This window comes from Myodes glareolus, chromosome 15, assembly GCF_982192425.1.
Source record: "Myodes glareolus chromosome 15, mMyoGla1.1, whole genome shotgun sequence".
In the NCBI taxonomy this organism is placed as follows: Eukaryota; Metazoa; Chordata; class Mammalia; order Rodentia; family Cricetidae; genus Myodes; species Myodes glareolus.
In genome coordinates, this window is record NC_142040.1 from 5,559,691 (window position 1) to 5,573,116 (window position 13,426).

A 13,426-nucleotide genomic window follows, 5' to 3' on the forward strand; every position below is an offset into this window, starting at 1 on the left:
TTCAATATCTCTGAACCTTAGTTTCTAATGAACAATGGGAAAAATATACTATAGGATGGCTATGAGGATTGAATTTGGTATATGAGAAGCATTTTACAGTACTTAGTGAACATGATTTCTAAATCTTTTTTTCAAAATTACTTAAAGCTTATTAAAGTACAAAATATAAAAATGTCAAAGTAAAATCATACCATGTAATTAGTTTAACTTACTTCTATGTTGGGGAGGTGTGAGTTCTAAGCATAAAATGTTAATCTTATTTAAAAAATAGAATTTATGTATCATTCATTTTTCACTTATTTCAAATAGATCATAAACATTTCATCATTAAAAATGAAATGTTTTCTGATTTCAAGAATAGTTCTAGTCAATGTGCTAATGATTTTTTTTAAATTTATAAAGAAAACTGCAACAGAAATATTTCTACAGGTGCTTATTGGGTGAGTGTATTGGGAATATAATCCCAACACTTGCAATATCTGTTGCTAGTTTTTTCTCAGCCTTTAAAAATTCTTTTTGGTAGCACTGTAGCTAAAGGCCTGGGATTCACACTGGCTTAGCACACACTACAGCACTGGCTGTAGCCCAGCCTGAACGTTTTCAATTTATGGTGACTTTTGATGGCATTTTTAACTTTACAAAATCACTGCTACAAAGGTTTTCTTTGTGAGTTATAGTTTTTTAATGCTTGTTTTTAGAAAATTCTTTCTTATAAATGTAAATAAATATCTATATTGTCTTTTATAGTTTTTAGCTTTTAAAAATTAGTATGAATTGAGAGCTATTTGATGCACCGATTAATGTAGACTTGTACTACCTATTAGAGTTGAGAGTTCATTTAAGGTAGGGTTTAGTATAATTTCCCCTAAGTATTATAGGCAACAAAATTGCTCATTTACAATTTCCTTCTATATGATGAAACCCTACCCCACTTTTTGATACAGGATCTCAGGTAACCCAGGCTGACCTTGGACTCTTGGTTAGCCTGCCTCCACTTCCTGAGATCAGGGATTGCAGGCAATCACCCAGCATGATGCCATATTATACATCTTTCTTTCAGTATCTGTCTTCCATTTCAATTATCTGGTCTACAAAATGCTTTCTCATTATTGTTCCTTTTATAGAAATGTCTTGATTACAGTTACATATCTATCTTCCAAGCAAATTAGAAATACTTGACCAAATTCTCTCCATTTCTGTCTACTTGAAACATAAGGATTTGATTGAAATTGCAATAAATCTGTACGTTCAATGCCCCTAATATTCTACATAATAATATAGACACGTTTCTATGCTTTCATAATTTTTGAGGTTATGCCAAAGTATTTTATTGTTATTGTTAAAGAACATATCCCCGAGCAGGAACCTTGTTTTCAGTGAATTTTTCACTGCACGAACAGCACGATTGGACTTGTTTGTTTTTCTCTTTGGTGCTGAAGATAGAACCAAGGGATGTATGCCCTAGTCCTGCAGGGGTTTGTTTTTCATTTTTATTTGCATTTGTTTTGTTAGACACAGAATAAACAATTTATAAGGGTACTTTGATTCATAGACATAAAAGAAATTAGCTGCTACTTAGAAGAGAACACTAAGGGTCAGCTCAACTTTGCAGTTAGGAAAACAACTGGGAAGAGTCACTTTATGTACTCACTTTATCTAAAATGTACAATTACATAAGATTATAGGTGAAATTCAAATTTTGTCTGGTAAAATGAAGAGAGAGAAAACATAAGAAATTTAATGCATCTATGTCTGTCATGGCAAGTGAAGGATGACTTGAATACAATGGAGAATGCTAATTACTTCCCATATTATGAGGTTTAGAGTATCCCTCATTTCCCTCTCTTGACAATCTTTTTTTGACATTAGATGACTAATGTAAAATATTTCTCTTATTGAAGTTAAATTTGGAATAAAAACTGATTGGTATCCACAGTTGTGATCCAACTATAAAATTGCCTATATGGCGATGGTCCCAGCATACTGTGCAGCCCTTGGAGGAAGCCTTTGCACCTGTGATTCACTTGTCCTTGATTTCTAGGTGGCAGAACAGCAGAACGCCAGCCCTGGCCAAGCATTCACAGTACAGTGTTTGGACTCTTCTAAAATGAAAGTCAGTATGTAAATGTGCAACGTGACATTATTATCCTAGTTTCCTGGCTGCTTTCAGCAAGTACTAGCTGCCACATGAGGTCTCAAGTGTTTTGGCATAGTATTCAAGTGTTCAAAAGAAGTTAAAGTAATGAAATTGGATCTATATTTCCATAGACATTCAAGTTGGCATGGAGAAATGGAGTCATGGAATCAGGGTTGGATGGTCTCCACCAAACAACCTCGGCAAGTGTCTGTGATGCCAGGCTACTAAGCTGAATTCTATCGTGAAAGGCCACCACTATTTCTTCCTCTGGGTCTAAAATTACAAAATATGCACATTTCCCTAGGTTCACACCATGCACAGGGCGCTTTATACTTAATCTCCTCCCACCCATTCCCTGGTATACAAGAATTCCTTAAGATTCAAGCTGAAGTATGTACAAAAAAGGAAGTTTTAAAACTGGCTACCAGCATATGAGACAGTGGACTATCTCAGCATTTTTTGGAAGATTGATATGTATTTGACCTACAAATGTCTTGTTAATGCATCTCAGCACTAGTCATTTTTTTCATCAGTTGTTACTGCTCCCAGGTATACTTGTTTGTGCTCAGTATTTTCTTCAATTGAAGTGTTTGTTTGGTCAAATCTAGGGATACAATTCAGTGGCAGGGTTCTTCACAAAGCCCTTCGTTCAACAGAAAATGTAAAATAGAAAACAAAAAAGTACAAGAAAATATGCAGACTCAATTAAGGTGTACAGGTTGTGGGATCAAGATAGCGGGTTTGAGTCTATAGTTCAATTACTAGAGTGCTTGCCTAGCATGCACAAGGCCCTAGGTTTGATCTCCAGCACCACATAAGACTGAGTGAACATGTCCACTCAGAAGAACATGCCCGGAGTCCTAGTACTTAGCAGGGTAGAAGAGAATCAAGGCTTCAAGGTCATGTTCACCTACACAATAAGTTCCAGACATCAGGTCTCATCCTGGGAGAAGGAGGTTGCTGAAGAAGAGAGAGACTGGGCTTGCTAAGTGAGTCTTGCGTTAGCTTTGGCAATTATTCCTGTCATATAGCTCTACCTCCTTGTTTCCATTCTTCAGAGCAATGGAATTCAAGTTTCTTGAATTGCATCCATTGGGTACATTTCTTCTGTCGTTTTTCTTGAAAATTTCGTGAGCTCCAAATATCCATTTGCATAAATATAGAGATGAAGCGCACTTAATGTTAAAAATGCAAGAGACGGACTGTCCAAAGAATCAAGCAAGAACCAATATATACCTTTTACTCATACAGAATTTCTTTATTGTATTTTAGGATGGTGAAAAAAAAGGATTTATAAATAAAATCTATGCCATCCAAGAAGTCTGTGTCAGTGTGCAGAATATCCTAGATGACGTGGCCTCCTTTGGCGAAAGGATAAAGAAGTGAGTTGGGCTGCAGAGCCCTTCTGTCAGGCACAGGTCACCATTCCATGATCTGTTGTTCAGTTTCCTCTTAATTTGTTTTTGTGTATCCTTGGTTTTATGATGGTTCTGTCAATTTCCTGCCTGAAGTTTAGAACATATTGATGGGGAAAAAGTTATGACTGCAGCTTTGAAGGTACAGCACTGTCCTACACTTCAGCATACCTTTTCATAAGGACTTTGTTCTTAAAAAGAATATGAAGTCATGGAAAGATAATCTAACCTTATGCATTTCAGGTAATTAGGACACCTGTACTGTCTAAATCTAACTAGACTTTTGCCAAGTTTAATATTGTCAAGAAATAAGTCATATTTCATCATTTAGAAAAAAAATCACAGAATTTTTTCCATTATAAAAGAATTCTCCATAATTAAAAGTATGTTTAAGATTTATTTATTATAAGTAATTTATTATAGGAAATTTATTTATTATAAGGATGTGGTATGCATGAGTACCACATGTGTGCCTAGTGACATGGATGTCCCAGGGGAGAGTTGGAGCCCCTAGCTTAAAGGACAGGCCAGCATAATGTCTGAATCCCAGCACACTCTCCCTGATTTCCACTTCTACTTGAAACAAAGCTGAACAGAAAGCGAATGTTCCTAAAAGGAATTCTAAAATTTACGGCTCACACAGTGCTCCAAGAGTTGCACTTACTGCAAACATCCATTCCCAGCATGGGGCTATGGTGTTTTTAGGAGGATGAATGGTGGATCCCTATTGTATAAAATTTAAAAATAAAGAAGGATGGGTACTAGTTTTAGTAGCAGGAAAAAATATTTTTACTATGTAAGGAGGTATCCGAGTTGTATAATGATTTTAGGCTATGAAATTCCTAGAACAACCTAGTGGGGCTGCTACAAGATTCTTTACCTGGGTCTGTGTTCATGAATGAAACAGACTAAACTATGTTCTCTGATAGTCAACTGTTATTCAAAACCACATTTATCTTAACTCTCCTTTAGAAAAGTGTTAAGTGCTCACATTACTGATTTGTTACTTTTCCATTCAGTACTTTCAACTGGACTGTGCCATTCTTAAGCTGGCTGGCCATTGTAGCCCTCTGTGTGTTCACAGTTATTCTGTACTTCATTCCACTGCGATACATTGTTCTTGTCTGGGGTAAGTAAAGCTTTTTAAATAACAACAAACACTCCAGCTGTTTTAGCAGCTAAGAACAAACTGTTTTTAAGAGGTGAGTTATAGCATCAGCAGTGCTCTGTATTTATGATCATGTAGGCACTCCATGATGAAAAAGGACAGGTCAGTTAAAAATCACAACAACATAGAGATTTAGGTCTCAGTGTAAAATGCATTTTTCTTAGCTGGCACCACAGCTCCCATCTTACTATAAACATGTACTGGTACAGATTCTTCATATATCAAAGTGTAACTTTGTCTAGATATCACTGATTTATTTTCACCACTTAAATGCCAATGGAGGCACTTTAAGCCATGTGGTACGTTTGCTGCGGTATTTTATCTTGTGGATGTCTGTAAACATGGTACCAGCTGCCCATTTAAAGGCCACTTTTAGGACTCAGAAAAAGCCTTACCAGCATTTACAGGCGCCTTAGGAACAACCAAAAAGTCTACTAAGTAAGGATGCTTTTAGAAAAGTCTACTTTAAAGGCAATTTCCCCCTAATACTTATGCGATTGTGCCACGTGCTTCCAGCAGTCCCTCCGACAGAGAGCCCATTTGGGAGGTGTCACTTGAGCCTTAAGAAGAACTGAAACTGAAGTTTTTCTTTCTTGGTGAATTTTTTGGTTTAGAAAACCCAATCTTCAATCCCTATAATCCACCACCGTATAGAAACACTTTCTATTTGTCCCTCATCAATGGACACATACTCAAAGATTTCTAAACTTTAAAAAATATACAAAGATGGAAAACAGGCCTTGACTTAAGAAAACATGCTTGTATTGTAAATAATGGAATTTTTTACAGAGTTTTTTTATTTTTTTACCTCCCAAATCATTAAAAGAAATATACCAGAAGAAAGTGAATTAAGAACAACAGTCTCCATCCAGTTTAGTTTTAAGATTCCCATTTGGGGGGCTGGAGAATTAGCTTGGCAGTTAAGAATACTTACCAGTTTTGAGGAAGACCCAGTTTTGGTTCTCAATACCCACACAACCACCTATGCCAGTGTTCTTTTCTATCCTCCTGAGGTACGTGTACACACACACACACACACACACACACACACACACACACACACACAATTTTTAAATAATAAAAATATTCTTGTTTTCTTTCTCCTTTGGCCCATGTTTCCATTTTCCCTTCCAGTATTGCCTTTAGCCCCTGGATGGAGGGCAGAGGAAGTAGTGATTATATTTTTCTTTCCCAATTTCTACCATTTACAGAGATTTAATTAAGTCACCAGTTTTCCTATTCAAAGGATGGGGCTTTTTAATTCTGATTTTAATTTTACCCTATCTAGTCTACTAAGCCCTAATGTTTCCTTCACTTCTCTGATGGTCAGTGCAGATACTATTTCACTGTGAAGTTTAGGGCAAAAATAACCATCTCTTCCTAGGGTCAGATTTGCAGAACCATTTCTATTGCCATGCGAAGAGCCCCTCCCTCCACTGCCCTTCCTCACTCAGCTTCTCTGAAACGGAGCCTAAGGGTCCATCTGGCTAGGAGTGTTTAGGGACATTCGTATGGCCCCAGTGGCTAGCTGTCTTAAAAATATTTTCATAGGATATGTTTGAGCCTTGTTTAATCAAATAAAAAATTTCAAAAAATATTATTTATTTTAGTGATAGGTGACTGCTAAAATGCTAAGGACATAGATTTCACATGGCTGGAAAGAGTCCAAGACCAATGTGACAGAAGTTCATTCTGTAGGAATGCCATTAAGAGCTTAGATCCCAAGTCTATTCCTCGGTTTGCATCTGTGTGTTTAATGCAAAGCTGAATACTTTTTCCCCCAAAATTTATGGCAATATTTTTCATTTAAATTTAAACAATAACCAACCATCAAATCCCATGACTTCTAAACATTTTGTTTGATTTATAACAGTAGCACCTAAAATAAATATCTTTGGAAAAGAGAAAAATAATAAATCACCTAACAATTACAACCTAGAAACGTAGACAGGTAAGTCTCATCATGCCTAAACATAAAGCAAATCGTCTTGGGACTGCAACCCTGAAAACCTGGTCAGGCAAGACACTGTGTATCCCTTCTAGGATCCCTTTTGTTTTCCCCCAAACCTCACCTACTGGGAAGAAGCTATTCAGTTGCACACAGGAAAGGAAGCAGTAGTTCAGATGGGAAAGTTGAAGGAGGTGCTATACTAACTAGGCCACCCTGTCAAGGCTAAGGAGTAGCACAAAGTTGATGTTCAAATCGCCATAATGTCTTCTCCAGAAATGTGCTTTGCCTAACTCCACACTCAATAATGAACTCAATAATGTTTAAAATGTCACTTTTTTAGGTATTAATAAATTTACAAAAAAGCTTCGGAGTCCATATGCAATTGATAACAATGAACTACTTGACTTCCTTTCCAGAGTCCCTTCAGATGTACAAGTGGTATGTATATTTCATTATTCTTGTGCTTGCTTGGGTGTAGTATGACACTGGGTCTCAATTTTTAAGCTCTTCAATGTCAAAGGCCATAGAAGAGTCTGTTAAAAGTCAATGAAGCTCACTGCAGTTTTTTGGCAGGACTTTAGCCAACTAGACATTAATCTAGACAAACCTATAAAGAACAGAGAGCACAAGATTGAAAGTCAGTCACCACAAGGCTTTTGGGGAGAATGTACCCCAAGAGTCATTCATCACATGGTTTTCAGGAAGAATGTACTCAAAAGTCAGTCATCACATGGCTTCTGGGGAGAATGTACCCAAGAGTCAGCCATCATATGGCTTTTGGGGAGAATGCACCCCAAGCCCAGCTGAGTCTGTGAAGAGACAGAGAACAGAGTTATTTTAGATATAGATGATGGAAGTGAAATGGTGATTACAAACTACTTGTGCATATTGCATAAATTCAATACATTTAATGCATTTGTTAATGTATATTTTAGATTAGGGAGAAAATGTTTACATTTGAAATACTATAGCATATCTCACAAATTCTTTGGACTTAACATGTACTAACGAACTGATTTCAAAGTGGAATAAAGGTTTTTAATCACAGTCTTGAAGTCGGTTTCAGTGGTCACAATTTGCATTACTTTCAGTTGAGTTTTTCATTCCATATATACAATCATGGGCTAGGTGACGATTAAGGCTGTATTTAACAAACTGCAAAGAATCATTATCCAGTTCTTCAAAAATAGAGATAGATTTTCTTTCATTGTATTGTATTCCGGTGAGTATCAGTCACAGTCCATTAGCAAAGTTCATATGAGGCTTCAGGCATTTTCTGGCAGGATTTCCCTCCTGACTCTGACTCTAGCCCCCTGCTGCTTTTTGCAGCAGCTGGAGTTCCCCACTTGGTTTCTAGAACAGCATACCCCTCCCCTTCACCTCCCTTCCCAAGCAGTCTCTCATTTCGTAGCTTTTCTTCTTTTTTTTTTTTTTTTTGCCAGGAAGTGGCCACCTGACCAGTCTTTTTCTGAACTGTTTAAACAGGTGCAGTACCAAGAACTGAAACCAGACCATTCTCATAGCCCATATAAAAGGAAGAAAAACACCCTTGGCTAGCCAGCTCCCAGCACTGAGGGGACCAGCACGCCTGGAAAGATAAAAGAAAAACCCTGCAGCCTCGGCAGCATTTCTTTTCTTTCTCCTGTTTATTTATTTTCTCTTTTTATCATGATCAAGAAAATTTGTAAATAGTGTACAAAGGCATATGTCCTTGAAAATATACTTCCATTGCACAGACTCAACCTGATAAAGGATTTTAACTAGTGGAGTGTGGAAGCCTTGTTAGCTATAGATAATACAACCAACTGAAAGAATAAAAATAATGGTTATAAAACTGGAAGCACATTACTCAAATTACAAGTGAAAGAACCAGAATATCAGATTAAATGCTCAATCGTACTCTGATTAGCCATACATAAAATATATATGCTTACTTGATTTTAGGGTTTTTTTTTTTTTGCTATGTGATGACTTCTTATCTAAAATGCAATTCATTTTTTTTAATGTTTATACAGTACAAAAGAGGGGAACCCCCAAAACTTGAATAATGGAAATGTTGCATTTCAATATAACATACAACCCGACTTTCACTCCTGTGTATAAATACGTTACTTCTGCATAGCTAAGGCTCATTTTAAGTTCATGAGGACAGGCACATTCATCTATTCTGCTGTCTCCTCATAAACAATCCCTTAAGAGAATCTGAGATTCTATGAATAAAACTCTTAAGCCTTCTATCATTCCATCTAAAACCTTAAAATCTCTCCAGAAATATATTGAATAAATACTGCCAGGTTTATAAGTGATTATCACGGTTTTTATATATACCACTATTTAATTTATACTGAGTTAGCAAATTAGCAAGCCGATTTAGTTGTCAAAAATACTAGCAAAGTAAATCCATACTGCATTTGGTATCAAATTATGCCCTTGTATATCTAAAACAGTAAATTTAAGTGTTCTCACAGGGAAAAAAAAACAGTATCTGCTTTTTCATTAGAGTATTAACATGCTTTTTATAAGTGAGCTTTAATGTGGAGAAGGCAGTGGACTAAGAGAAAGGCCAGTGCTTCATTACATCATTTATGAAGAACATTGATAATGCATGAAAGCCTGTTTTGTAAAATAAACTGCGTTTAAAGTGGTTACCATTAAAAATGTTTCACTAACCACACTGTGTACTTTAACAGTGCATTCCGAAAACCAACTCCAGGGTCTATCAAGGGAATTTACCTCTGCAGAGATACTTGGTCAGTCAGTGAGAATGTCTTTACTGACTTTTAAAGGAATACACTCAATGGAAATGGCTGCAACATTTTGCACTATTTTATTGTTATTAATAAATAACTGGGGTGAGGTGAAGGTGGGGGTTGTGCTGGACAATGTAGAAAAGCAGAAATATATATATTTCACTCCAAAGAAATTCTTTAAATCTCATCAAAGCTAATTTTTGAAGTATTTTTATTTTAGAAATATGTTGTTAAATACTATTTCTTACAATAGAACTATTTTGATGTTTATACACTAAGCTTGGAAGAATGTTGACTAAATTCCCTTTCTACAGAAAGGCTTTGACCTCACCTCAACATGCTCTATCTAGGGTATCATGTTTAAAACAACATGCTTATATCTGCATTCCATCACTGTTGCAAAAACTACTTTATGAAGCTGGCCTATTATAAGTTTATTGATGAAGTCCTTTGGTCTAAGTTCTGATTATACCTCTGTGAGATTTATGTTTTGTGCTGTGTCTACTCAAATGTCTAAGTCTAACATTCTATAACCTTAGATGAACCATTAACAGATAACTAAGTTTCGTTTGTTTCATTGTGTAAGATTTCAGATGCTTAGTTCAATAGTAATGTTGACTACATATTCACTTCATTAAATACAAAAGGAAACAATTTTTTCCATGTAAAAATCACTATTTTTTTCTGAGTTAAGAAATGCACAGTGGGGGCACTGGGTGCATGTTTGTTCATTAGTGTACTTCACTTGGGGAAACATTTGATTTGAGCAAGGCTATTCTTGAAACCCTGGCTACAGTGAAAACCCAGTACCTTTGGCACAGTAAGCATCCAGTGATGCAGAGAAAACTATCTGGAGTCAGAAAGTCACCTTCAAGCTAGCCCTCAATGCTTTCAGAAAACAATATATTATAGGGCCAAAAGGATAATGCCAAGTAGGATTTTAAACTTTCTTGTATAGGTGCTTTTTATATTTAAGAAGGATGCCTTGGTTTTCAGTTGCTTTTTTTTTTTTTTCCCAGAACTGAGAACTGAACCCAGGGCTTAGCCCCTGCTAGGCAACTGTTCTACCACTGAGCTAAATTCTCAGCCACAAATTAGATTTCTTCTTCTTCTTTTTCTTGAGTCAAGGTTTCTCTGTGCAGCCCGGTTTTCAGAGAAGTCTGAAGCAAATATTCTAAGTTATATGAGCTAAGTTCTAAGTTAAAATGAACGTGGCCCAACATCTATTTGCTTTGTTAAATGTAGCAGACATTGTAAACTGCTCAACAGTCTATATTTACATTCCACACTAGTCATTGTTGTATAATGCTGTCCTCTGGGCAAGGCAACTGCCATCTTCCTTAGATCAACTGTGCTGGCTCGTTAAAAGACCATCATAATCACGCTTACAGTTGATTCCTCATAAAAGGAGTGGGCGTAGAGGAACAGTGAGACCAAGATTTTAGAAACTGGACGCAATTCTGCTCTAATCACACGTGACTTTAAAGAGGTGTAGAGTATATAGGCAGGTGACTTGAAAAGGGACCACATCTATGCAGGAATGGGGAGGCCATAATTCATACTGATCAAGACTACTTAGTGCAGTTGCTTTGGGCTCATCCATGCTCCTGTAGGTGACCCCTCATTTATCTTCTGAAAGTTAGTCTGATAAACTTATTGGTTCACCAAGCTGAACTTTGGTAAGATGCTTTGTTTTGTCATTGAGATCACATAATGAAGGGTAGATGATGTTTAAGTCTCTACAGAGAAGGGATTCTGCCACTACATACTGGAATAATTCAGATATCTTGCCCTTCTGTAACCTTTAACACACTGTTGCCTAATAGTTCATTTTGTTAGTTTCAAACTCAAACAGAGGGGTTAATGAGAGGGAGGGGTGTTCTAAATTAATTTTGAGTCATTCTATGCACTAGGATAACGTTAAGAATATTTTTTTACATGACTTGTGATGCATTTATTGTATACCTACTGTAAGTATAAGCCTGAGAAGGGCAATTATAGAGTATGTGTGTATCAATTGCATAATTAAACCAAATCTGGAGTTTGTAAACAGACAAACTTAAATGGTATGTTTATGAAAGTAACTCTTTAAAATTTCCTTAAATTTTAACTAGACTCTGGCATCTAACTTGCAACCAGTCTCCCAAGTGCTGGGATGAGCAGGCAAATGCTGAAATTGAGCAGTTAAATCCTATCCAGTGGCCACGGGGGGAAAATTTTTCCATTTTGATGTCAAAATCCAAAGATGTCTAATATTGATGCCAAAATATAGCAAGCATTATTCAACTTATAAGTTTAAATAAGCCTGGCTGCTGACAACACTTTTCAGTAATAGTGCTTTGGTGCTCAGCTTCAAAAGAAAAGTATAAGGCACTTGGTGGCTTCACATACAAAATAGCCAGTATTACACTTGAGACAAAAAAAAATCAACAACCCAAAAAACAAAACAAAACAAAACAACAACAACAAAAAAACCTCAGCTCTTATTAAAGCATGTTTAAGTTTTGGAGTTTGCAATGTTATGTGTCCAGATGGTTAGTCCCTGGTCTGATTAGAGTATGTGGAGTCAGCCTTTTCTAAATGCTTAGTTGAATTAAAGCCACCTAAATATAATAAAAATATCTTTTATAACTCTCTTTTCAAGGATGATTGCTGTAACTCACTGAAATAATGACAACAGCAGCAGAAAGTATCCCCCTTTTGTAATGAGAATTCTTTTACACTCATTTTCCACATTCATCCAATGGTATCTTGTATATGGCAGTCACATGAGAAGTTACTTTAGCTGAATCTGAGACTCGAAACACATCAAGAAAATCTCTATGTTGGAACACTATAAAAGCATGCATTAATGCCCAAAGTATGTGGTTTTCCCCCCTAGGGTTTCTGGTTTAAAAGTAAAAAGGAAAAGAAAAACAAAACATCCATAAAACAAAAAAACACAAAATGAGACAACTAAATATATAATTGTTCTCTAATTTCAACTTGTTCAAATTTTCATTCTAAGCTGAAAACAATAAAAAACAAAAACAAATCTACAAAATATCCCATGTGTAGTACTACACCAATATTTTTGTAAAAATAATTTTTTAAAAAAAATCCATGTATCTTTGAATGCAGTAAAAAAAAGGGCATTTATGTGTACAAGTGTTTGTCTGCATGTTTTTAAAATACATACAATGCCTACAGAGGCCAAAAGAGGTTATTGGATCCCCTGGAAATGGATTCTCAGATTATGAACTGCTGAGAACCAATTTCGGTACTTTTTGAGAAAAGTTAAGTACCATTAACTGCTGAGTCTCCAGTCCCAGGACTACTGCTGAAAGGCAACACTGGTGCTGCATGTTCTGCTCTCATCAGCTAAGAGGGCTACTGTTTTACTGTATTTAAGTTGAACAGCTGTGTCGATGTGCTCTCAGTATGTATCAAAATGACTGCAATGCAGGCTTTCCCTGTTCTATATTTTTTAATGTTCCCTCAAAGAGAAAAGGAACAACCCCAACGAGCTAGTGAGAAAACACCCAACTTCTCAGGAAGACTGGCTGAAGGAGCTAGCTGTGAGTTCTACTAGTGAGGAAAGTTCACATGGCTCAGTCCAGGGTCAGTGGCTAGTTTCAAACTGGCTTTAGTCAAGTTAAACAATTTTATTTTGCCTGGGTTCAAGTGGTGACAGATTTGGAAGAAATGCTAAATTTGTACAGAAAAGAGTCCACATGATTCCAACAATTTTTAATTGTGTTCTGCATTATAGGAAGTGCCCGAGACAACAGCCAAGCACCAGTTTTCACAAAGATAGTTGGATCACAGAAGTGAGCAAAGGAGAAGAAAATACCAATTATTTTTCTCAAGATTCTTTTTTTATAGTTACCAGAGGAACAGAATCCATACAACTAAATCCTCCATAAAATATTCTTCCTTACACAGTAGTGATTCCAACAACTCTAAACCAAAACTGTATGTGTGGTCCATTGAAGATCAATTCTGCAAAATACACTGTTCTACTTC

At 36.3% G+C, this 13,426-nt stretch overlaps 1 protein-coding gene across 5 annotated transcripts in view; it reads left to right on the top strand.

The window, feature by feature from the left end:
- The window catches only part of Mctp1 (multiple C2 and transmembrane domain containing 1), a 592,866-nt gene extending 580,814 nt beyond the window's left edge, over positions 1–12,052 (top strand). For all 5 annotated transcript variants that reach the window (XM_048424315.3, XM_087896744.1, XM_087896742.1 and 2 more), the window contains 4 exons: positions 3,410–3,519; positions 4,572–4,681; positions 7,012–7,109; positions 8,157–12,052. In XM_048424315.3, the coding sequence (XP_048280272.2) occupies positions 3,410–3,519; positions 4,572–4,681; positions 7,012–7,109; positions 8,157–8,228 (390 nt within the window). In that variant the 3' untranslated portion in view covers positions 8,229–12,052. The remainder of the gene's footprint in view (positions 1–3,409; positions 3,520–4,571; positions 4,682–7,011; positions 7,110–8,156) is intronic.
- The last annotated feature ends 1,374 nt before the right edge of the window (positions 12,053–13,426 follow it).